Source organism: Equus przewalskii, chromosome 18 (assembly GCF_037783145.1).
Source record: "Equus przewalskii isolate Varuska chromosome 18, EquPr2, whole genome shotgun sequence".
Taxonomy (NCBI): Eukaryota; Metazoa; Chordata; class Mammalia; order Perissodactyla; family Equidae; genus Equus; species Equus przewalskii.
Window position 1 is genome coordinate 40,078,890 of NC_091848.1, and position 25,593 is coordinate 40,104,482.

Genomic DNA, 25,593 nt, shown 5'->3' on the forward strand with positions numbered 1-25,593 from the left:
CCAAAGCGAATCCTCGAACACTCCCACTACAGCTTCCCTCAGCGCCTCAACTACCGGCTTAACCGAGCCACGCCACCTGTGCGACAACGAAAACGCATCATTCCTGCGACCAGCTTTGGAAACCACCGCTACTCTTAACCAGGCGGGCCAATCAGCACAGTGAAGCCTTCAATCAAGGCGTCATGCTCCGATTGGCCAATGAAATTAAAGGCTCGGCCTTCCATACCCAGCTCTGATTGGCTTACAGTCCCGGAAAAGGTGTTCACCTCGGGAAGGTTGTGGCAAGATGGCGTCCCTGGATCGGGTGAAGGTACTGGTGTTGGGAGACTCAGGTGAGCGGTTTAACCCAATTCTGGGGCTCCCGGCACTTTTGAGTTATCTGATAACCCTCCCCCTTCACTACTCTCTCCCCTACAACTCGCTGTGTCTGGTCCGTGGGTGAAAGCCCTCTCAAGCCTAAAGACTACACTTCCCAGAGGACTTTGCTCTGTTTGACGCAGCGGTGGCGTCGCGCGGGTAGGGGGCGCAGAGCCCCAGTCCCTCTCCGCCCTCGCAGTTCTCCACGTTGGTCTCCCTGGCGCCTGTAGTCTAGTGTGTTTTGTCAATTCCTTTGTTTTAAAAGATATCCTCACGCTGAGTACTATATTGGGTGCTGTGTGAAGTAGACAGAAGTTAGGACTGTCCCATCAAGAGGTTTGGTTCATTAAGTCAGTCAAACCGATGAGGATTATTTTGGGCAGGTTGCTTTTGAAACTGCAGACAGGAAAGAGGCTCTGAAAAGTGGAATTTACTTGCCCTTTGTTAAGAGATATTTACATTTGTAAAGGAGATCTGCATCTGTAGGGGTGTCCCCCCTCTCTGCACCTGGAGGAAGTGGGGATGACCTTATCTCTAGAAACTCTTAATGGGGAAGGCAAGGACTTAAGTCTACATAATAATCTTGCTCTTGTTTACTGTCTGGTAACCTCATGTAACTGACCCCCCCCCCCAACATCTTTTGTCTTTAGCTGAAGATAATATTTAAGGTGGTGGCTTCAGCCATTTAGTTAACCTGATCTGATTCTTATCTAAAAGTTATAGGACCACCCAATAACCAGACCTCGCCTCTACTGATACCATTTTAACAACTTTTTTTTTTTTACATATTCTTTTCCTTTGTCTTGTAAAGAGATAACTCATATACCTATGCCTTAAATTTAGCCTTGCCCTGAACACGTGTTTGCAGCTCTTCACTGCCCATGGGTCCTCTCCCCATGCCTGCAGCTCTTTACTGCCCATGGGTCCTGTCCCCATGCTATTCCACGCTATTCTCTGAATAAAAGAGTACTACTGCCACAGCTTGAGAGTCCAAGAAATCTTTCTTTCGAGGACTCAGCTCCCCGAGCCCACATCAAAACGGACTATAAGAAGAATGACACTTGTCAACCGAGTAAAAATCCCTACAATTTAAGCAGCAGATATTTATTTCGGCCATTCGAATTATAATTCGGGAGACAGATTCAGGTAGAAATCCAAGACATGTTCCGCTAGGAATAAAAGTCTTGGGCATTTAAAGGCAAAGAAGGGACAGTTGTATTACAAAGAATTTAATTGGAATTGGAGGCAGAGAGTTGGTCTTGGCTAAACTGATTGACTGTTGATTCTGTCTTCAGAAAGTCCACAACCCTCAGTCTTTGCTATCTGGTTATCCATTCTCCTGCTGACTTCTCAAACAATTGCACAATTGCCATTTTGGCCCAGTCCAAAGGTTTGGCCAGTCTGAGGTTGAAGACATCAAAGCAGTTTCTCTGGAAAGGTGGCTCTGACTCCTTTTAAAATGGCTCCAGTATAGTCAATTTTTGACACGCTGTTCCAAGTGCTTTGCGTGTATTAATTTATTTAATCCTGAGATCAGCCCTCTTACCCTGGTTTACAGATGAGAAAATTGAGGCAGAGAGATGTGAATGATAAAACCAAGTTGAACCCAGAGTCCATGTACTTAACAGTAGGCTATTTATGAAAGGAAGTATTGGATGGTAGTCCTATTTTACTCTCAGCTGAGCTTCTTGATTGCTTTGTTCTCTTTAATCTTAATTGAAAGCATAGTATGTGCTAGGTTGTAAGAAATAGAGAAAGTAAGATAAAGACCATATTATGAAGCCAAGCCCAATTTAATCCTTGTGTTAAAATTCTTCTTTTGACACCTTGGAAATTTGAGAACTAGGATAGAAGTCTGCATTTCCCCCACTCCCCTCTCACTAGCTTTTCTTTTTCACTATAACCTCCACTCCTATGCTTCTTAAGAACTTGGAATGAGTGCTAACTTAGCATTTCCTAGACCTGCTTTTCTGGAGGTGACCTTTGAATGTGTGCTGTGAGCAAAGACATTGTGCCAGATGATTGGGAGTGGAGTACATACCCCAGAGAGCTTGAAAACTAGCCTTAAAGAACTGAAGAAAATTTGAGGGGAGAGGAGAAGGTTAAGGAAGTTTTCACATTGCCTAAAGATTATTTGCATTACAGAATATTTTACAGAGAGCACTATTTAATATTCCCTTTAAAAAATTGCATTATGAAATGCTATGAACATAATCCAATTTGTGTCAATTCCAGTTCTTTAGCTTGAGGTGGTCCTGAAGTTAATTTAATAAAATGACTCAGTTTTACAGATGAAGAAAGTAATGGTGGTCTAAAGAGACTTGGTAAGGGTATCATTAAATAGGATTTAGAACAGGAATCCAGAGCTAACACAGTTCATGATATGTAAAGCGGGTCTTCTCTCTCGTCTATAATTCTCCTTTCCATTGCATCTAACACTCCCTTCATGTTACATATTGTTGGAATTGGTCAATTTATTCTTTCTTTTTCCTCCAAAAATGCTTAAAGTACCTATTACATAGCAGCCACTGTGTTGGGTGCTGGGGTTATAACTGTGGAGTCAATGCATTACAAAACAGAGTTGAATTGGCTGCTGCACTCAATGTAGAAAAGTGATCTGGCAATTAATAAGCTTTTTTTTTTCTTTATAGTTTAGTTGTAAAACAGAAGATGCAGCCATGCCCACCAGGAAAAGTGGTTGACCTTGTCACACATTCAGTGCTGTTAGGCTATATGTGCAAAGTCAGTTATTACCTTTTTATCAGTTCCCTTTTAACAGTGATTTGCTGTCTGACAGGTTAGAATATACTTTTTACACTTCATCTTCCCTTGTATTCAAACTTCAAACTTTACTTTTGAATAAAGGCTTATTTCCTTCAAGAAATGTTGAGGATTTCACAGATAAATAAAGGAATGACTTGGGATTTAGAGATATTTGATAATTTAGTTAGTAATCCTGAAAGTCCCACTAACATGCTCATGCTGTTTTCTCTTTGTTCTTTCAAAGATAAGAGATGAGCATAACACATTACCAACAACTATATTTGGAACTGGGTACTTATTTAATTATATTGGGCCTTTTTCTCCCCCAGCAAATCAAGTGCATTCTTTTGATCTAATTTAGTTCTAGTGGTGAAAATGTAGAATCATAACCTCCCAAAATTCTTAAAGAAATGAATAGTTAGCCATTGTTCCTGGTACTTTCAATTGTTCTTGCTGTTTAGAGTTCATCAAGTGTTAGCTGACTCTTATCACCCAAAGTTAATTCATGGAGAGTTATACAGTATTACTGCATAAAGATGTTTACTCTTGACACAGTTAAGCCTAACTAGAAGCTCAAGCCTTGCATCAAGCTGATAACTAAATGCCTAGATATGTGTCTCCAACATAAACAAACCTACATGCAAACACAAAAATCGACAATATGCCCTGAAGGTCACAGATGGAATGCAGTAAATACAAAGACAAAGCTAAGTTTGAGTACACAAAAATCTTAAGTGTCTGTATGTGAAAAAAGAAAAAAAGGAAGGGGAAACCTGGGAAAATGTTTGATCAATTACAAGAGACGGCTAATATGTGAAGAGGTCATGTGAATTGCTAACACTAAAACCCAGTAGATAAATGGGTAGAGCACATCAATAGATAATTCATAAGAGAGGAAAGACAGCTGATTAGCAAAGATGATCATAGTGTATATCTTTTCCAGAAAGTAAGGAAATGCAGACTAAAGTGAGATATCACTTTTTTTTCTCTTATCAAATTTACAAAAAGGAAAAAGCAACTAGATGATATTATTGAGGTGCAACAAGACCTGCAGGCTTATGTGTATGGCTAGTGGCAGAGTAACCAGAAGAAAGGTGTCAGTGTATATCAAGGACTTGAAATGTTCATTTCCTTTTACATATTAATCTCACTTCTGGGAAGGTATACTAGGGAAATAATTTTAATTTTAAGCAAACGTTTAAACAAATCTTTTCTTAGCATAGTGAAAATTTCAAAACACTAAATATCTAATAATGAGGTAATGCTTAAGTAAATTGTTATGTCAACTCTCTAAACTTCAATGGAAACATTAAAAATGTTGAGGAAGATTCTGTAGTAACATGGAAAGTTTTAGTCACTAAATAAATACTAATTAAGGCCATGTTGAATATTGGAGGTAGAAAAAGATAACTAAAACCTGGTACCAATCCTCAAAGAACTTAAAATTAAAAGTGGGTAAAACCTGTAAACAAATGTAATGTAATAATGTATTTTAAGTGCTCTATAGAAAAACGTACAGGATATAGTGGAGACCCAGAGGATGGTGGATGATGTGCCATAGTTATATGTGTGTGGAGTCAGAAAAGACTTTATGATTAGCATGATGCTGAGTCTTGAAAGTAATTCACCAGGCCAACGGAAGAGTGGAAATGGAGGGGGGAGGATGGGAAGGACATTCCAGACAGAACCAGGTGTGTAAACAAAGGCATATGTGTTGTTGTTAAGAACACTGTGTATTTCACGATAACAACCTGCTTATAGGAAAACCCTGCTTCTGGAATTAAATAAACCTACATGTTGACAACAGTGCTCTTCAAGTGATTTTTTTTGCTTCTTTTTTTTTTAATACTATCTAGATTGTCTGTAAATATAACATTTTATAATAAAAATAAGTATAAGTGATAGTTTCATACACAGTAATGCACACAAATAGATGGTCTAAATTTCTGATACAACTAGTGATGCATAAAGATTCCCCACCCATGCTTGTCATGATGGTATCTCAAAATGTTAATTGAATGAGTGACTACACGTGGATGTATAGGGAAATGTCATTCCCTTGCCTGTTTGTACAGATCTCAGAATGCTAACCCTAGCATTAATAACTAGATTGCCCTGAATCCAGGAGCTCTAAAAGAAAAGAAAATGCTGCCTTAAGATAAAGGGCCAAGATGTAGAAGAGAGAGTTGAGTTGTTCTCTTTTTCCACAGGGTAAGTCTGGGCCAAATGGTTGGCTGCCTTTTAAAAATCACTGTGTGGAAGAACTGAAATGTCTAAATTTGGAATTGTGAAGTATGAGTCCCCGTTACTGACAGTGTTCAAGCACAATCTGGAAGACTATCTAACAAGGTACTTTGGAAGGGACCTCTGCCTTGGTGGTCAGATTAGAGGATGACCTCCAAGATCTGTTAATATTCTACAATTCTAAAATAGGCTAAATAGATGAAATCATTCAAAAGGAAAGGGATTAGTTCATATGAAATTGTACTAGATTAGCAGTTCTCAAAGTGAGGCCCCTGGACCAGTAGCATCAGCATCACCTGGGAATTTGTTAGAAGTGCTACATCTTTGAGCTTCAAGGCAGACCTGATGCATCAGAAATTCTGGGGGCAGGACTTAGCATTCTGTGTTTTAACAAGCATTCCAGGTGATTCTGATGCTAAATTTGAGAGAACCATTGTCTTTGACCATCTTCTCTTTATCAGTAAAGCTTATTAAATGGTTGGTATGCTGAACATCCTTTAAACAACCGTACTTTACATACCGTTATTACTCCATATTCTCAGACTTACTATTGCCATAATAGATTTCAGCGAGTTTCTTATATGACCAGAGTTCTTGTATCTCTTTCAGGAGTTGGGAAATCTTCACTAGTTCATCTTCTGTGCCAAAATCAAGTACTGGGAAATCCATCGTGGACCGTGGGCTGCTCAGTAGATGTCAGAGTATGTGTTTCTTTTATTTTAGTTTTTTTATAGTCATGTTAAAGATAACTCCTTCAAACTACATAATCAAATTACACTACTGTAGTCAAGACTGAGTAATAATAATAGCTGGGCTTTATTAAGCACCTACTCTGTGCTGGATACCATGCCAAATGCTTTACATGCCTTTGCTTATTTAATCTTTTTTAAACTGTGAAATATAGCTGCAGAAACTAAGGCATAGAAAAGTTAAGTAACTTCACCAAATACACTCAGTGCATAACAAACAAAGTCAAGATTTGATCCCAATTAGTCTGATTCCAGAGACTTCAGTTTTAATTACTATGCCATATATCTAGAGTTCACTTAGTATGTTCCATAAATAAATCTGCCTAAGCCTTTGCCACTGAGATGGCCAAATTTTGGCTAGAAATATAGTGTAAATGTGAAAGCTCTGGAGCCTGTTGTCTAGGTTGTCTGTTCCACTTCACATTTAGGAAACAGGTACAGTTTCTATTGAATTAAATATCTTCCTGGATGTTGTTGGTGTTTGCTAATTCCAGCTAGTCCTGTCCAAGTGTCTCTTCTCACTGAATTAAGAAATAAATAGGGAAGGAATGGTATTTAGCTACATTGATAGTTATTTTCCTTCAGTTCTTTGAAGCTATTGTTTCAAGGTCTGTGACTTATATTCCTGCTGCTTAGAAATCTGCTGTCAGCCTAATTATTATTCCTTTCTTTCTAAGGTAATTTCTTCTCTCTAGTTGCTTTTAAATGATTTTTTTTTATGGCGTCTTTGGTGTTCTCTAGTTTCACCAACCTGTGTCGAGGTGTGGATTAGTTTTTAGTCATCCTGTTCAGAAGTTGTCATGCTTCTCATGTCTGTCTTCCTTTTTCAAAATTTTTAGCCATTATCTGTTTGTCTTCCCTCATTCCCTCTATCTCTCCTTTTGAACTTCTATTAGATTTTTGTCCTCTGTATCTTTTAATTGCACTTTCATGTCTTCTATTCTGTATTTCTGCTTGGTGCATTCTGGATGATGTACTCACATCTGCCTTCCAGGTAACCAAGAATCTCTTTGACTATGTCTAATCTGCTTTTTAATATCTCCACTCAATATTTCATTTTAGTAACTGTAATTTTTAATTTCTAGATGTTCCTTTTGGTTCTTTTTCAGATGTCAAAAATTTTCAAAATATCCTGATCTTCGATAATGGTTTTACCTTTAATTTTAATCATTTTCAACATACTATTTTATGGTTTCTTTTGGTTTGTTCTATTTCTTTCTGGATGGGTGGTGGATATCCTACTTGCTGTATTTGCTGACTTCATGAAAATGAATCTGTTTGTATGGTTTGTAATTCTTAAAGATGATCACATCTTCAGCAGGATTTTTTTCCTCATTCCGGTGGAAGTCCTGTATGCTGTGTTGTGAAAGCACAGTGCCTTTTCATTTCTGTTGCTGTGAAAGCACTGGAGATGCACTAGAGATTTCAGTGGTCCTTGTAATTTCTCACCTTGGAGTTTCCATGCTATCTAGATAAATGTAAATTCCGCCAGTATCTGATTGTAGCATGGGCCTGTGGTTTCCATTTCTTGTGGACCTTTTATCTACTCACTACCACCCTACCCAAGGTCCTTGGCAGAAAGTTTTTTCTGCTTTCCTGAGCCAGTGGATAGAGTTTTTCCTACTCTCTTTCACTGACTGGGCAGCTCATCAAGGGTCTGGGTTTCATGAAGGGAGCTACAGTCTGGTCTTTGTCACTCATCCACGTGTGCTCTTGCCTCACAAGCTGGGAAACAGATTTCTATTCCCAGATGGGCACTGAAACTCCAGGGACCAGCCCCTGAAGCTATATCTGAATCTGGGTCATTTCCCACTTCTCACTCTGATTTTAAGTTTTGTCTTCATTTCTAGCATCTGGGGATTTTCCTTTCTTTCTCTTGAACTTGTCCTCTTTATTTTTAAAAAATATTTTTATGGCATTTCTATGAATTTGAAGTCAGAGGGGGCCTGTCTGTGTCATTTCAGCCTGCCATGTTCCCAAATTCTTAGATATAGAAGAAAAACAAATTCTAGATAATGAGTTCAGTGGAAACTTAATTTAAGTTCAGGAGACCCAATAACAAGTTCTAGACAAAATTCCCTTTGGACTTTTCTAGCTCCCTTTAAACTCCCACCCCCTGAGTCACTCCCTATCTTGCCTTTTGCTTTTTTTTTTTTTTTGAGGACGATTAGCCCTGAGCTAACTACTGCCAGTCCTCCTCTTTTTGCTGAGGAAGCCTGGCCCTGAGCTAACATCCGTGCCCATCTTCCTCTACTTTATATGTGGGACGCCTACCACAGCATGGCATGCCAAGTGGTGCCATGTCCACACCTGGGTTCCGAACCGGCGAACCCCAGGCCGCTGAGAAGCGGAGCGTGTGAACTTAACTGCTGCACCACCGGGCCGGCCCCTGCCATTTGCTTCTTAAAGAGTGACTTTAGACTAATCAGTTTATTTCTCTGAGCCTTAGTATATCCTCTGCAAAATAGAGGTAAATAAAACCTGCTTTATCTAGCCTACAGGTTTGTTGGGAGGATCAGAAAAGCTTAATAGACGTGAAGTTAAGGTATAGTGCTTTACAGCTTGAAGTTGAAATAGAACTGAAATTGTTCAATTTTCTGCCAGCTTCTTTACCCCTGCCCTGCCCCTCTTATCCCCACCAAAAGCCCAGTCTGCTCCTCTAATTTACCTTTTGTCTTGTTTTTTTTTCATTGTCTTATTGAATTGGCTAAATCTCCAGTACAATGTTGAGTAGAAGTGATGTCAGTGGGCATCCTTGTCTCATTCCCAATCGCAGGAAATTTTCAATGTAATACCGTTAAGTATGGTGTTTGCTGTAGAATTTTTTGTAGATATGCTTTATCGGATTAAAGAAGTTCCCTTCTGTTCCTGTTTTCGTAAAGGTTTGTATCATAAACCAGTATTGGATTTTATCAGTTGCTTTTTCACGATAATCATAGTGTTTCTGATTTGTTTTGTTACTATGATAAATTATGTTGATTGATTTTTAAATGTTAAACCAACTTTGTATTCTTGGAATAAATCCAACTTGGTCTTGATGTATTAGTCTTTTCAGATATCATTAAATTCAGTTTGCTAATATTTTTTCAAAGATTTGCATCTAAATTCATGAGACAAGTTGGCCTATCATTTTCCTTTCTTCTAATCTCCTTGTGGGGTTTTGATATCAGCGTTATTATGCTAGCCTCATAAAATGAGTTGAGAAGCGTTATTCCTGTATCTATTCCTGGAAGAGTTTATGTAAGATTGGTGTTATTTCTTTCTTAGATATTTGAAAGAATTCACAGGTGAAACCAAGTGGGCCTAAAGATTTTTTTTGTGGGAAATTTTTAAATAGCCTTAAAGAAAATATGAAAACGACTATTTTTTTCTTGTGTTAATTTTGGTAACTTATGTTTTTGAAAGAATTTGTCCATTTCATGTAAATTGTCAAAAAATCTGTTTTGTATCCTCTGTTGTCTTTCAATATATGTAGTCTTCAGTAATATTCCTCTTTTCATATCTGGTATAGGTAATTTGTAGCTTTTCTCTTATTTTCTTGATCAGTCTTGCCAGAGGTCTATCAAGGACCATTTTTTGGCTTTGTTGATTTTCTCTATTATATATTTATTTTGTATTTCATTAATTTCTGCTCTTTTCTTTATTACATCCATACTTTCTTTAGTTTTAATTTGCTGTCTTTTTTCTAACGTCTTGAAATGGGAAGTAGTTTCATTGATTTTTTTCCCCAGGCTTCCTTTTAGAGCTCTAAGGCTCTAAATTTCCATCTAAACACAGCTTTAGCTGTATCTCTGAAATTTTGTTTGTTATCATTCAGTTCAAAATGTTGTCTAATTTCCACTGTGATTTCTTATTTGACTTGTGTTTTTTAGAAATGTGCTGCTTAATTTCCAAACATTTGAGAACATTTATCATCTTTTAATGGTGATTTCTATCTTACTTTCATTGTGCTCAGAACATACATTGTATTATTTCATTCTTTGAAATTTGGTGAAAGTTACTTTTGTCCCATTATATGGTCAATTTTGGTAAATATTTCATGTGCACTTGAGAAGAATGCGTATTCTGTAGTTGTTGAGTGTAGTCAGTTGGGCCAAGTTTGTTAATCATTTTGTTCAAATCTTCTCTATCTCTAACTGATTTTTTTGCCTGCTTGTTTCATCAGTGGCTAAGGAATGAATGTTATAATCTCCAACTAAAAGTGTTGATTGGTCCATTTCTCATTTTAGTTCTGTTTGTTTTTTGTTTATATATTTTAAGGTTATATTACTAGATAAGTACTAATTTAAGATTGTTTAAACTTCCTGAAGGATTTAACATTTTATCATTGTGATATGTCCCTCTATATCTGGTAATATATTGTGCCTTCAAGTCTATCTTGTCTGATAATAAAATAGCTAAACCAACATATTTTTTCCAGTTTTATTAAGATATTATTGACGTATTACTTTAAGATGTGCAACATAATGATTTCATATTTATATATAATGCAAAATTATTACCACAATAAGTTTGGTTATCCTCTGTCACCTCACATAGTTATAAATTTTTTTTCTTGTGATGAGAGCTTTTAAGCTCTGTGTCTATCAACAGATTAATGAGTAAAGAAAAATCGATTATTCAGCCATAAAAAAGAAGGAAATCCTGCCATTTGCAACAGCAAATACGTATAAATATATATATGTCTTGGAAGTAGGATATAGTTAAATTTTGTTCTGATAACCAATCTGACAGTTTTAGTCTTTTAATTTGATTCTGGGACGTTGCCCTCAGAGTTATTCAGAGTTATACATGGTGCCCGGGAATTGACATTTTAAGAAGCACCTGAGGTGATTCTGGTGTAGGTGAATAGTGTTTTAGGAACACTGGGTAGGATGTGGAAGCAGTTTTCCAAGTGGATATGGAAGTGGTTAAATGATGAGACTTAGAGCAGAGGGGCAAGACTATGAATCCGATGCTGATAGGAAGCTAGTAGGTATTAACAGTAAGGCAAGGGGAGAGGGAAGGGAGTATAGCTAGATAGTCCAAAGCCTCTAAAGAAAACAGGTTTTTTATGTTAGGGCAGAGGAATAAGGTACTACAAGTAACTTTGGAGAGTAACCAAGGCATTTCCTATTTTTCAACTCCAGGGTAATTAGAATGAGGAAGAGTGAACAGCATCCACCTGAGAGGGCAGCAGGAGATGTTGTGTCCTCAGAGAGAGGCTGGCATCAGTTAATACAATGAGACTGAGGATAAGGATATGTTGGAATTTTGTAACCATGGAGTAAGTTTCCATGAGAAAAGTGAAGAGATTTAGAGGAAGGAAACAATTGGAGGTGGAATGATGGGTAGAGGAAGCAGAAAGTAGTTTAGGGATGAGAATATGAGAAACCAATTAAGGACCCAAAATGTATGGTAACTGAGGATAACAGAGATGTAAAATGTCTTGAGTATAGCTGGTGGCACAATTTCCAAAAGAAGTTTTGTCCCAACCATCCCCTGCATATGACAGTGGAGACTTGGTTGTATCTGCAAGGAGTGCTTCTATGCAAGTTCCAGAGGGCAGACCAACATGAGATTAGTTAGTTCTCAAGACTCTGACCAAGTTTTAGAAGTAACAATAGCAATTCTCTTTGGAAACCCCTGATTTTGGAGAATGTTAAGTGGGACTTTCCTTGAGTTATGCTTATGCTAGACTGCAGATTTTTTAACTCCTCCCATAATTCCAAAGAACCCTGGGGAGGACACAAAACTGCCCAAAAAGAGGCTGGAATAAAGGCTACAGTAGTCAAAGACACATGTCATGTAACGTGACTGATTTTACTGGAATGACTATGGTACTAATTGACTCCTTTAAAGCCAGGCTGGCCTGAATTGCATTATTGTGGAAGAGTGGAGCGTATGGGGCTGACAATGGCCTTGCTTTTATTACTCTTCATTGTATCTTGGATATCTGTCCTCCATCTTTGTGAAGAATGCATTTCTTGAGTGAGAAAATAAGTGAAATGCATTTTTAAGCAATAATCTTAAGGAAAACTGTCATAGACATGTAAATCATCTTGACTCTTGTTATAATAAAGTGAACATTTCTTTCCTCTAGCAAGAATGATTAAATCTGATAAAACCTTTACCTAAATAGCTTGAAAGAACCCTTTCTTCTGTAGCAGCTTTTGTATTGCAATTACAGCTCCCCTGTTATTGAAACCTGTGAGAAGGGATCTCCAGAATCAGCGTAGGCCCATGAATACACACTCTTCAGAACTCTTAGAAACAGTTGCTCCATTTCACTCATTTCACATCTGTTAAGAGCCAACCAAAAATAGAGATGGATAAAGGTGATAATGTAATTGTTTAATTTCAAGTATTGGGTGAAGTTAGTGAGCTTAATGTATGAACTTAGTAATTATTAACATTTTGGATTTACTATGCAGTGCAGAGGTCTTCATAACTGAACTGAAGGGAAAAGAGAGAAAAGTTTTGTTTTGTGGTATTCTTTATTTGTTCCTGTCTTCTAATTTTGTTGCCCCAAGTCTAATGGGACTAATATAAATGCATGGCTACTCTTAATTATGAAAACAAGACTTTTAGAACTTAATCTTTTCACAAATTGTAAATAAAGAAATTGATTTGTCATTTCTGGTTCACTTTAATGGGATTTTAACTCTCTACTTTACACATTGCATACAATCAATATTTATTGAATTCCTCTTTGGGCAGCATAACAGTGTACAAGCACTGGAGAGGAATTTATTTTAAAGGCAGACTGTATCCTCACTAAGAATATGAGGTGGGATTAGAGGCAGGACAAGGTTTATATATAAATGATCTTTAAAATAGCAATAATGATGAATGATGGCTAACACTTTTTAGTTAGGCCAGGCACCTGTTTTACATACTAATTCATTTAATTCCCACAACAACCCTTCAAGGTAGGTACTATTAGTGTCTCTGTTTGATACATGAAACAGTTGAGGCACAGAGTTGTTAAATGATTTGTCCAAGGTCACATTGCTAATAAGTGATGGAGTTGGGATTCAGACCCAGGGAGTCTGGTTCAAGAGCCTGTACTCTTGATCACTACTCTGTACTGCCTCTTGTTCAAGAATGATATTAAGAAGAAAGTATTCTAATACCATTAAATACAGTAACCACTAGACTCATGTGGCACTTTGGTTAAATTTAAATTAACTAAAATTAAAAATTTAGTTCCTTAATTGAACTAGCCACATTTCAACTGCTCAGTAGTCACACATTGCTAGTGGTTGCTATGTTGGACATTTGTATCATCAGAAAGTTTTGTGGGACAGCACTGATACTGAAAATTAGTGTTACAGCAGTTTAAGTGAGAAAGTTAGGCTCTTGTGAAGAATGGAAAATTATACCGGGTGTTAATGATTGAGTGGGTGGCCTGGGCAATGGACAAATGGACTCTTCCTCAAGGAGGGGGATATATATTCTAGGTGAAAGAGAAGGAAATGATAATGAATTCAGTTCTGGACATGATGAAGGGAGGTATCTGTGAGTTATCCAACTGAAGCTGTCCAGAAAGCATTTGGAAATAAGGGGCTGAAGCTTAAGAGAGAATTCTGAGTTGGAATCATCCATATAGAGATAATCCTGAACCATGAGAGCTGATGAGGTTTTCAAAAAAGAAAATTTACAAAGAGAAGAGCTGAGGGAGAACCTTGGGGTATATTTAGAGAATTGATGGTAAAAAGAGGGGTCAGAGAAAGATTGATCAAAGAAGTAGGATAGCCAAGTTGATGAAATACCACACGAGTGATGAGAGATTTGAAATTTCATGAAGGAGACTTTGACTTTTTCTATGAAATACTATAGCAATATAAGGACTGAGGGAGAGAAAAAAGAATTGAATTTGGTGATGACAAAGTCAGTACTGATCTTTGAAAGTGCAATGGAATGTTAGTGGCAGAAACCAAATGATGTGAGTAGGAAGAGAGGAAATAGAGACAAGGGTTTAAATTAATCTTTCACAAAGTTTAGAGGTTAAATAATGGAGTGAATGGGTACACAACAGAAGGAAAAATGAAGGTTTTTTTTTACAAAATAGAGAAAATGAGCTTGGCTGAAGGCAAAACAAGATTACTGGAAAGGAAATGGCAATTAGCAGTAACCTTTATACTATCCATTCATTACTTTGTTCATTCACTGCATGTATTGCATACCTACTGGGGACCAGGCGCTGTAAGGAATTGGAAGTATAGCAATGAATGAAACCAATTCAATTCCTGCTCCCCAGTGCACTGTCCTAGTTGCTCATTTCTATCCTCTTTTTTCTCCCGACTCTCTCCTAAAACCTCCCACCTTCGTGTTTCTCTTTAGTAATGATTCTGCAGGCACACATACTAAACCAAACTTATTCTATTGGTTATTTAGTAATGATTCTAGTATTCTCTCTTGATGTATATCATTTTCTTTACTAAATTTGTTTTCTGCTTTTTAAAAGTTACAAACAATGAATAAACTCTTCAAATGAGACAAAACCTTTGTACTTAGTCTTGATTTATTTTCCAATAAAAAGTCAAGAGGTGAGTAAACGAGAAGTACCAAAGTGACAGCAGCATTGAGGAGTATGGCTCCTCTTCACATGTGATGATCAGCACGTACTATTGCTACCTGTTGAGAAAATCCTTCCTTGTATAGCTGTAAGGTCTGTAATGACTTTAAGTATCATATCCTTGATGACCTGATTTAAATATAAAACACATTTCTTGTAGTTTGGCATTACCCCCCATCATGTTGGGCTTTTAGTATAGCACCAAGGTACCACTTATTGTGTCAAGAACAATACTTGTTATAATGTCAAGTTTTCCCTTGGAGATCACTCACCCGTGTAAAAGATAGAATGTCATAGCTACAAGCTACTGATTAAAGTTCTTAAAACTCATTCCATATGAATTAAGTTAAACTTAGTATTAATTGAGCAAGTTGGAAAAGAAGAAGGCCACCTTCTCTTCTAAGTCTGGAGGGAAACATGAAAAGATTGATTAGGGAAGGTATTTTGTGATGGAGAAGAGTATAGATGAGTGGGTCAATCTGGCTTGAGAGCATGCATAGCCAAAAGGGAGCTGGCTAGCAGACTTGGTACATTGCAAAGCTGAGAGGGCGTGCTACCTGGGAATTGTATTATATAGTGGCTATTCTTAGAGGAGTTAGTCTTTTAGAGGAGACAACATTAGACATTTGAAATAATTTCAGAGAAAAAGTCATATAGTGCAGTGATTGCCAAACTTAATTATGTATCAGAATCACCTACGGAGCTTTCTTTAAAAGTAAAGATTTTTGAGCCCCACGCGAGAAGCTTCAGGAGTGGTCCAAGAATCTGTATTTTTAACAAACTTCCTATGGTTCTAATTTAGTTCATTCTCAGAACTGCACTTGAGAAGCACTGGAATTCAGTAAAATAATAAACTGAATGTAATAAAACCTTGGAGGAAGAAACATCCTAATTTAATTGTTGGTTTAAACAAACATATCCAAGCATCTAATATGTGCTGGGTATTATGCTGTTTTCTAGGCCTACAAAGATGAATAATACATGATCCCTGTCCTTATGCTCAAAGTCTAATAGAAGAGATATCAGCAGATAAATAAGACAGTGTGGTTAGTGAAATGATAGAGGGGTACAGGATGTTATGGGAGCAAATAGGAGGAGTACCTAACCTGCCCTGGTTGGTTTTGGGGCACAGGGGGAGGGGAGCAGGATCAAGAAAGCTTCGCTAACGTGGCTGAGCTTTTTGATGACAGGTAACTGACTTCTTATAACACCTTGTATTGTTTTTTTTCAGTGGTTTTGCTTAGAAATCTTGTTAAAATATACATTTTCCTGCTTTCTTAAACAGAACTCATGTAATTTAACCTTTTTATTGATGCCTTAGCATGATCACATATTATCAGTTATTTATGCCATATAGAAAAATAGTGATAGCTTTTATCACAGTAAACAGGATTAATTTCCGTTATCCAAAATGGTCCCCAACTGCTATGACTTTGCTATTCTCATTTTTCTGTGCTATTCAGTCAGTTGATAATTGTCTTCTCTTAATGTCTATTTGGCTGTCTGTAGACTATCTTATTTACTTAAACTTTTCCTTAGAACGATTTGGACAAAAAAAATGGGAATAAGTAAAAAGTGTAAAGCATTCTGTTAAATACAGTATGTGAGTTTTACTGCATTTTATGACATCTGTTTTAACTACTGAGATATCTTGCTTTTTATCATTTCAGAGCCACATAATACACATAATACAATTCCTTCATTTTATAGACAGACTGAGGCCCAAAGATATTGGGAATAATCAGTGGCAATCAGGGAATATAATCTAGGCCTCCTGATACCAGAATAGTTCCATTCTATAAAATCAGCAGTTCTCGCTAGAGGTTACAGCAAGATCATTTGGAGAATTGTTCAAAGTAAGCATGCCTAGGACTGAACCCCAAAGGTCCTGATTCAGTAAGTCTGCCATGGATATTTCTCTTTTTTTGAGGACTTTTTTCCAGCTTTATTGAGGGTATAATTGACAAATAAAATTAGAAGATATTTAAAGTGTACATTGTGATGAGTTGATACATGTATACATTGTGAAATGATTCTTCCCATCCAGTTAATTAACACATCCGTCACTGCTTGGTTTATCTTTTTTTTTTTTAGCTGAGGAAGATTCTCCCTGAGCTAACATCCACTGCCAATCCTCCTCTGTTTTCGCTTGAGGAAGATTAGCCCTCAGCTAACATCTGTGCCAGTCCCCCTCTATTTGCTCATATGTGGGACACCTCCACAGCATAGCCTGTGAGTGGAGTAGGTCCGCGCCTGGGATCCAAACCCATGAACCCAGGCCACCAAAGTGGAGCACACAGAACTTAACCACTCAGCTGAGGGGCTGGGCCCATATCTTTTTCTTTTTTTTTTTTTTTTTTTGGATTAGAACATTTAAGTTCTAGTTTTTTAGCATATTTCAATTATACAATATGGTATTATCAACTGTAGTTACCATGTTATACATCAGATCCTCGGACATTATTCATTTTATACCTGAAAGTTTGTACCCCTTTACCAACCTTTCCCTATTTCCCCTACCTCCCAGCCCCGGGCAGCCACTTTTCTACTCTCTGTTTCAATGAGTTTGACCTTTTATTTAGATTCCACATATAATCCATACCGTGCAGTATTTGTCTTTCTCTGTCTGGATCATTTCCACTTAGCATAATTCTCTCAAGTTCCATCCATGTTGTCACAGATGACAGGATTTCCTTCTTTCTCATGGCTGAATAATATCCCATTGTGTATATTTACCACATCTTTATCCATTCATCCATTGATGGATGCTTAGGTTGTTTCCAAATCTTGGCTATTATGAATAACGCTGCAATGAACATGGGAATGCAGATATCTCTTTGAAATCCTGTTTTCATTTCCTTTGAATGTATACACAGAAGTGGAATTGCTGGATCATATGGTAGTTATGTTTTTAATTTTTTAGGAACCTCCATACTGGTTTCAATAGTGCCTACAACAATTTACATTCCCACCGACAGTGCACAAGAGTTCCCTTTTCTTCACATCCTTGCCAATACTGTTTTCTCTTATCTTTTTGATGATAGCTGTTCTAACAGGTGTGAGGTGATTTCTCATTCTGGTTTTGATTTGCATTTCCCTGATAATTAGTGATATTGAGCACCTTTTCATGTACCTGTGGGCCATCTGTGTCTTCTTTAGAAAAATGTCTATTCAGTTCCTCTGCCCATTTTTTAATCAGATTTTTTGGGTTTCTTACTGTTGAGTTGTGTGAGTTCTTTATATGTTTTGGATATTAACCTCTAATAAAAAGTATGATTTGCAAATGTTTTCTCCCATGCCATAGGTTGCCTTTTCACTTTGTTGCTGGTTTCCTTTGCTGTGTACAAGGTCTTTCATTTGATGTAGTCCCACATGTTTGTTTTTTCTTTTGTTAGCTTGTATATTTTTAAAAATAAAAAAAAATTCTTAGAAGATTCTGATGTACACCCCTAAACCACCATACTATAATCTGGCTCTTAGCTTTATTCTAATAGATAAGGTTGCCCAGTATCTCAATTTGTGTCTGAATAGTTATATAGTACAGGCAATAAATGCCTATAGAGTCCAGACCTGAGAAAGGAAGTTTACTCTGAGTAAGAAAGTAATTAGAGGGTTTTGAGCAGAGGGTTGGTATGATCTAACTTAGCATTGATTTTTAAAGGATCACTCTAGCTACTATATAGAAAACCAATGTTGGGGGTGGACCACATGAGCAGGGCAATGCTCTAGTAGAGAAATCAGCTAGGAGATGATTATATTAATTCCGGCAAAGAGGTGGACAGAGACTTTGACCTGGGTGGTAATAAAGAAGATGGTGAGAAATGAACAGATTTTGGATAAATATTTAAGGCAAAAGCAACAGGATTTGTTGACAGATCAGATATGCAGTGTGAAAGGAGTTAATGATCAGTCTTAAGTTTTTGGCCCTTCAAGTAACTGGAAGGACGGAATTGCCTTTTACTGAGAAAGAGAAAACTGGGAGAAGAATAGATTTGGGAGGAAGATAAGGAAATTTTTTTTTAGATGTTAATTTTGAGGTGCCTATTAGACATCCAAATTGTAGTCTGGTGGATATGGTAGTCTGAAGTTCAAGGGGCTGGTCCAGGATAGATGTAAATTTGGAATTCATCAACATAATGATGAATTTAAAATCATAAGATTAGATGAAATTGCCAAGAGAGCAAGTGTTGACGGAGAGGAAAAGAGATCCAAGAATTAAACCTTAGGACACTCGAACAATACAAGATCAGAAAGATAAGGACAACCCAAATGGAGACTAAAAAGGATTAGCCAGAGAGGTGGGAAGAAAACCAGAAGAGTGTGATATCCTGGAAGCTAAGTGAAGAAAGTCTTGCAAGGCAGATAGTGATTAGTTGTGACAAATAGTAGAGTAACTGATGCAAACTTTTCATTGATCATTGGATTTAGCAATGTGGAGGCCATTGGTGACCTTGATAAGGAATAGTTCAGTGAGGTAATTGGGGCAGAAGTGTGAAAAGCATGAGTTCAGAAGAGAATGTAAGGGAAAGAATTAGAGACAGTTGAAAATAGACAACTCTTTGGAAGGCTTTGCTATAAAAAGGAATGGAGAAGTGGCATTATACCTGGAGAAGGTGGTGAAGAGAAGGTTTTTTTTTTTAAGATAGGAAAAAGTATGGCATGTTTGTATGCTGATGGGAATTATCCAACAGAGAGGGAAAATTTGATGATGAAAGGGAGAGAGGGGAGAATTGGTGGAGCTACATCTTTGATAAGAAAGAGGAGATGGGATCTCATGCACAAGAGGGTGATTTGGCCTCAGGGGCACAGACAGCCTATCTATAATAGCTGGAGCGAAAGCAGATTATATGGGCACAGATGCTTCAGATAGATAGGGAAGAACAGATTGTAGAAGTTCTCTTCTGATTGCTTCTGTCTCAGGAAGCAAGGTTATTAGCTGTGCTTGAGTATAGGGAAGACATATTGGAAATGTGAAAAAGAGGAGAAAGTATGAGTTATCTAAAGAGGAAATGGACTATGGAACTGATTAAAGGGAAGCTCCAAAGGTGCACTTGAATTTAAAGTGAATCCAGTCAGCTTGAATCTGTATTTTTCTGAGCTTCACATTCAGCTAGCTGGCTTGTAGACATGGAATGAGGGAAAAGGTGAATATACAGCCATTCATTGTGTAACACGTGTACAATGGTGGTCCCATAAGATTAGTACCTTATAGCCTAGGTGTGTAGTAGGCTATAGCATCTAGGTTTGTTTAAGTACACTCTACGATGTTCGCACAAAGACACAGTCAGCTAACAATGCATTTCTCAGAACATGTCCATTTCATTAAGTGGCACCTGACTGTAATTGGGTTGGAATTTTTCCAGGTGAATACAGTATGATTCATCACTAAGATAGTCATGGAATTTGTGCTTAGTTAGGAAGGAAGTGAGGATTTGCAAGTGGAAGGGAAAGCTGTGAAAGGTGTTAAGATCAATTAACTATAGGGTACTGTGGGGTCAAAGACTATTAATAGAGTTGGAATATTAGAGGAAGGAAGCTTAAAAGATAGGAGGTGGTGAGCAGAGAATCAGAGGGTGAGATGCCCATATGGAATGTCCACTGCTTTAAACTGGAATGAGGGTGCTTATCAGTTTTCTTAGTGGCCATAATAATTATTTTGATGGATTGATTTGTTAGGTTCATGACTACAAAGAAGGAACACCAGAAGAGAAGACCTACTATATAGAATTATGGGATGTTGGAGGCTCTGTGGGCAGTGCCAGCAGTGTGAAAAGCACAAGAGCAGTATTCTACAACTCTGTAAATGGTAAAGCATTTTTTATTTCTACCATTTATTAATGGTCTAGGAGTATAGATCATCTGTTAAGAAATTCTATGGGATGCTGGACTCATCTTAATTTAAGAAAGATCTAGTTACTCACGACTCTTAATTTAAATCTACATATCACATTCCAGTTTGTGTTTCCAGGTTCTAACAATGTAATTCAGAACATTACATATTTGCTTTGTCTAAGTGTTTCTGTTTATATTATTGTCATAAACTAAATATTGAGAAATGAAATTGTACTTTGGGTACTTGACATAAAACATGGAACTTTCAAAACACTGTTCTCTGGGAGTTCTGTTCTCCAGTCAGTTGAGTATGTATGATAGGACCATTAGGAGTCCCATAGTCTAAGCCAGATGTCACAGAGATAGAGATTTCTTTCATCTGCTCCTGGGAGACAGTCTTATGTAATAAAGAGCTACCTAAGGGTGTTTTTAGGGTGCAGAAATTTCATCCAGTTGTAGAAATTCAGATACCTGGAACAGACTTCTAGATGGACGTATGTAATAGAGGATATAATTGCAATTCATGGAGTGACCACTCTGTGTCCAGGGGAAGTTACCCAACCTTTCTGAGCCTCAGTTTTCACATGTGTAAAATGAGGTAAAATAGTTCTTACCTCATAGGACTGTTCTAAAAATCAAATTAGATAACACACATAAAGCACAATATGTAGCACATAAGTACTGTCTACGATCAGTACTATGCACAGTGCAGAAACAGTTAAATTTTTGAATGAATATAATTCCCTATATACTTGATGTGGTTTTGCTTATTTTTATTGATGAGGTAGTTTTGCAATTAGGACCAGGCAAAGAAGGCACTCGGTAAGTGTTGAATGAAGAAACAAAGAAAAGACATTCTAAAAATTTGATGACATTTTGTCAGCCCTTGTAGAATTACAAAAAGTTACATAATGACAAAGAAAATTTTGTAGGTAATCATTTGTGAGAATTTGTAGAGGAAATTTTAAAATAATTGTCTCTGAGTTTGTTAGTCATACTAAAATGCTAGATTCATTAAGCAACCTAATGCTTGAATTTACTATGCCTCACTTTGCCATTTGTAAAACGAAGAGGAATTGTTACAGTATCAACATTATTTTCTCTGGTTATTTTAGGTATTATTTTAGTACACGACTTAACAAATAAGAAGTCATCCCAAAACTTGTATCGTTGGTCATTGGAAGCTCTCAACAGGGATCTGGTGCCAACTGGAGTCTTGGTAACAAATGGGTAAGCCCAGATTACTTCACAATTGGCTTGAAATGTTACAGCAATCATAGGAACGTACCCAAAATAACACTTTGTAAGATGTTTGATTTGCAAATATTTTCTCCCAGTCTGTAGATTGTCATTTTATTTTCTTAACGGTGTCTTTCACAATGCAATAATTTTTCATTTTGATAAAGTCTGTTTTCTCAATTTTTTCTTTTAGGTATTGTGCTTTTGGAATCATGTCTAAGAACTTTTTGCCTAATCCCAGATCATGCAGGTTTTCTCCTATGTTCTTCTAGAAGTTGTATAGTTTTAGGTTTACTTTTAGATCTGTGATCCTTTTTGAATTAGTTATAATGTGTGAGGTTTTGGTTGAGGTTAACTTTTGCATGTGAATGTTCAGTTGTTCCAACACCATTTGTTGACAAGATTATCCTTTCTCCATCGAATTGCTTTTACTCCTTTACCAATAATCAGTTAACCATATTTATATGGGTCTATTTCTAGATTCCTTAATTCTGTCCCATTCATCTGTTTTTATCCCTTCACCAATACTACACTGTTTTGATTATTGTAGCATTAGAGTAAGTCTTAAAATTAGGCAGTGTGATTCCGTCCACATTATTACTTTTCAAAATTGTTTAGCTATTCCAGCTCATTTGCTTTTCCATATAAAATTGAAATCAGCGTGTCTATATTGACAAAAATTCTACTTGGATTTTTATTGGAATTGCATTAAAACCTATAGATCAAATTGGGGAGAATTTTTGTTGCATCTTCCAATCCATAAACACAGTATGTCTCTTCATTTATTTTTTGAAGCAAATCCTAGACATCATATCATTTCATCTATGTATACTTCAATGTGTAACTTTAAAAGATAAGACCTTTTGAACATAACCAAAATATAATTGTCACACTTAAAATTTAACAGTAATTATTTAATATCACATATTATTTTAATTTCCCCAAATGTCTCATAAATGGTGGTTTGTTCAAAACAGTATCTCAATAAAATCCACTCATTGTGTTTGGTTTCTTAAGTGTCTTTGATCTTAAGTTCCCCTTCCTTTTTTTTTTTTTTTTTTTTAACCCTTTAGCAGTTTGTTTGTGAAAGAAGATGGCTTGTTTGTCCTGGAGAGTTTTCTGTGTCCTGGGTTTTGCTGACCATATCCCTATAATGTCTGTTAAATTTGTTTCTCTGAATGCTAAATCTTCTCTAAAATGGTATTAAATATAGTGGCCTGAAAGATGCAAGTTTTTTGTTTTTCCATAGTGGTATTTTGCATATATTACAATACCTGGTTGTCTGTCTCTTTGTGGTGTTAAGGTATTATCAGCCTTATCTATCCACGATAAAATTCCCCACTAGTTTTTCACCTAACGGTTAAAAAAAAAGGAATCTCAAGATCTGACTTCAAATTGGATGTAAGATTTAATGAAAGAAAGTGAGAAAAAAGGAAAGCTGAAAAGAGAAACAAGAGAACAAATTATATATATATGGCAACATATATATTTTAAGTTACATATATAGTACCATATATATGTTAATACATGTACAAGAAATTATACAAGACTACAAGTGACAGAGATATATGTGTATCAAAGATGATGTTTAATAAAATATATATAAAAATTTGTATCTGAGCCAGAGTTAGTGAGTATAGGAAAAGGAAATAATGCAAAAGGAAGACACTCAATACTTCATTCTCTAAGAAAGCAAATTGCAGTTTTGGACCATGTCTCCTAAGTCAGGGTTGATGTTGGTAAGGAGAATCAAAAGCCTTGAACTCCAGTTATTATTGGCTTTGATGCATAAATAAAATAATATTTTTATGAAATGGGAGGTTACATAGTTCAAAACAATTGTGTTCCAAGGCTGAACAGTAACTGAAGCTCTGTAAGATTATTATGAAGGGCAAAAGAATTTGATAATTTTTCATGCCCCCACAATTTAGATTATTCAAAGAAAAAGAAAAGCAATATTAAAGGAAGAAAAAAAGCTATGCTCAACTGAGTTGTATTGATTGGATTATGCAATATTGATTTACTGTCATAAGGTGTTCGCAGCCAAGTTTTGCTGACTTTTGTAAATTAAGCCTATAACATGTCAGAAATTCAAATCTGTTTTATTTCTCATATGTGAACAGAATTTAAATTAATTCAACAACATTGGGCTCTGTGTTCCTTTCGGTAATAGAAAGAACACCACTCTGTCCTTTGGGTAAGAATAGAAAAAAGGGATTCTAATAGCCAGTGACCCAAGGCCACTAACCCTAAATGATTTGTATTGCCTGTCCTCTGCCTCCCACAGCTCTTGTGTCAGAACAAACAAGTATTAGGTATTTGGTACTTAATTATTTTCTTTTCCTATTCATTTTGCATTTCAGCTATCTCCTTCCCTTTCCATTTGTTGAATCCATCTTTCCCCAGGCTATATAGCATCTCCTGTGGTTGACTTATTCTGGCCTTCAGCATTCCTATTTCTTATTTCCCTAAAATGATCTATTTATTTTATTATTCATAGACAAAAATATGTATGGTAGATGTAGAGCTTATGTATATCCAAGAAGGTACCTAGAAGCTTGCCATTTTCCCCTCTGGCACAAGGCTTGAGTGCTGTGCAAGGTTCCTGAGTTTTCTTTCCACTGAGGTTTGAATCCAGTCTCTGCATCTACACAGAAAAATTCCTGAGCTGTTGGGAGAAGTCAAGTCAACCTACTTTGGTCTACCTGGTGGGCACTTAGTTATTCAAGTAATCTATAAAGATTCATGGGAACAAATTTTGAGTAGTTAGATGAATAGTTGGAACTCGATAGATGGTGATGAATTGTTAAGTAAACAAGTAGGTGGAAGAAATTGGGAGAAAAATGGGTTTATTGATGATAGGTAAGAGTCAGTGAATTATCAGTAAAGTAGGATAAGCTAGTTGCATTTAAATATTACACATCCACATCAGAAAGGTAAATTCTCTTCACCTCTTCATTATTGTTTATCACAGGGATTATGACCGGGAACAGTTTGCTGATAACCAAATCCCGCTATTGGTGATAGGGACTAAACTGGATCAGATTCATGAAACCAAGCGCCATGAAGTCTTAACTAGGACTGCTTTCCTGGCTGAAGATTTCAATGCGGAAGAGATTAATTTGGTGTGTATTTTCACTAAAGCATGTTTGTATTATTATCAGGTGAAGGCAAAACCAAAGACTTCATAAGTCACATATTCTTGCAAAAGAAGCTTTATACCTGAAATCAGGCTTTTAGGGTTCTAGTCCAAAATGTAGTAAAGATTGGGATCAACAAAGACTGTCAGATGTACACAGTCACTTCAGCCTCCTTGTATGCTGATCTGTTGGAATGTTCCAACTTTGTTCTATGAATAATGTAAATCATGGGCTTTTTCTTGAAAAGATTTTTAAATATCTCACCAAAGTCAAAATAATTTAATTAGTATAAAAATAATTGAATTAAGATGACAAAGAATGTCAGTGATGCTGTTCCTTGACTATTTGTGCTTCAGAAAAGCCTCTTAGCTTCTAAACTACAGAGTTTACCTTAAAAAGGGCTAACAAATAAATGAGAAAATTACAACCTGTAAACCAGGAGTGCTTCATAAGCATTAGTTTATATAAACTTATATGTATAATGTATACAGAGGATTGAGTCTTTTCCTGAGGTATTTAGCTCAATTAGAACCTGGCACTAAAAAGGCTAAGATAAGCCCTCAGATAAACCAGTTAGTGTTGCCCAGAGAAGGATTCTGGGCAGCAGCTTCAGTCATGGTTTATATGTCATTGTTCACAAGTAGGATTTCTGCAGCATATTCATGTGCTGGCATTCAGACGTGGGGTGGGCGTGGTAGTATAATAATGC

The 25,593-nt window shown here is 36.7% G+C and overlaps 2 protein-coding genes across 7 annotated transcripts in view; one reads left to right on the forward strand and one right to left on the reverse strand.

Annotated features, from left to right (window-relative positions):
• Positions 1-25,593, reverse strand: part of GTF2E1 (general transcription factor IIE subunit 1) — a 69,876-nt gene that overhangs the window by 31,634 nt on the left and 12,649 nt on the right. Inside the window, exon 1 of one of the 2 annotated variants that reach the window (XM_008514640.2) lies at positions 2-140. The exons of the other annotated variant lie outside the window; for it this stretch is intronic. The gene's annotated coding sequence lies outside the window, so the exon portion shown is untranslated. Of the gene's footprint in view, position 1; positions 141-25,593 lie in introns of those variants that run through there. 2 annotated transcript variants of the gene reach the window in all.
• Positions 123-25,593, forward strand: part of RABL3 (RAB, member of RAS oncogene family like 3) — a 35,282-nt gene continuing 9,811 nt past the window's right edge. For 2 of the 5 annotated variants that reach the window (XM_008514638.2, XM_008514639.2), the window contains exons 1-5: positions 141-332; positions 5,974-6,065; positions 20,350-20,479; positions 21,621-21,735; positions 24,719-24,869. In XM_008514638.2, coding sequence (XP_008512860.1) covers positions 287-332; positions 5,974-6,065; positions 20,350-20,479; positions 21,621-21,735; positions 24,719-24,869 — 534 coding nt within the window. In that variant the 5' untranslated portion in view covers positions 141-286. Of the gene's footprint in view, positions 333-5,330; positions 5,470-5,973; positions 6,066-20,349; positions 20,480-21,620; positions 21,736-24,718; positions 24,870-25,593 lie in introns of all 5 variants that reach the window. The other 3 variants (XM_070583822.1, XM_070583823.1, XM_070583820.1) reach the window with 3 other exon arrangements.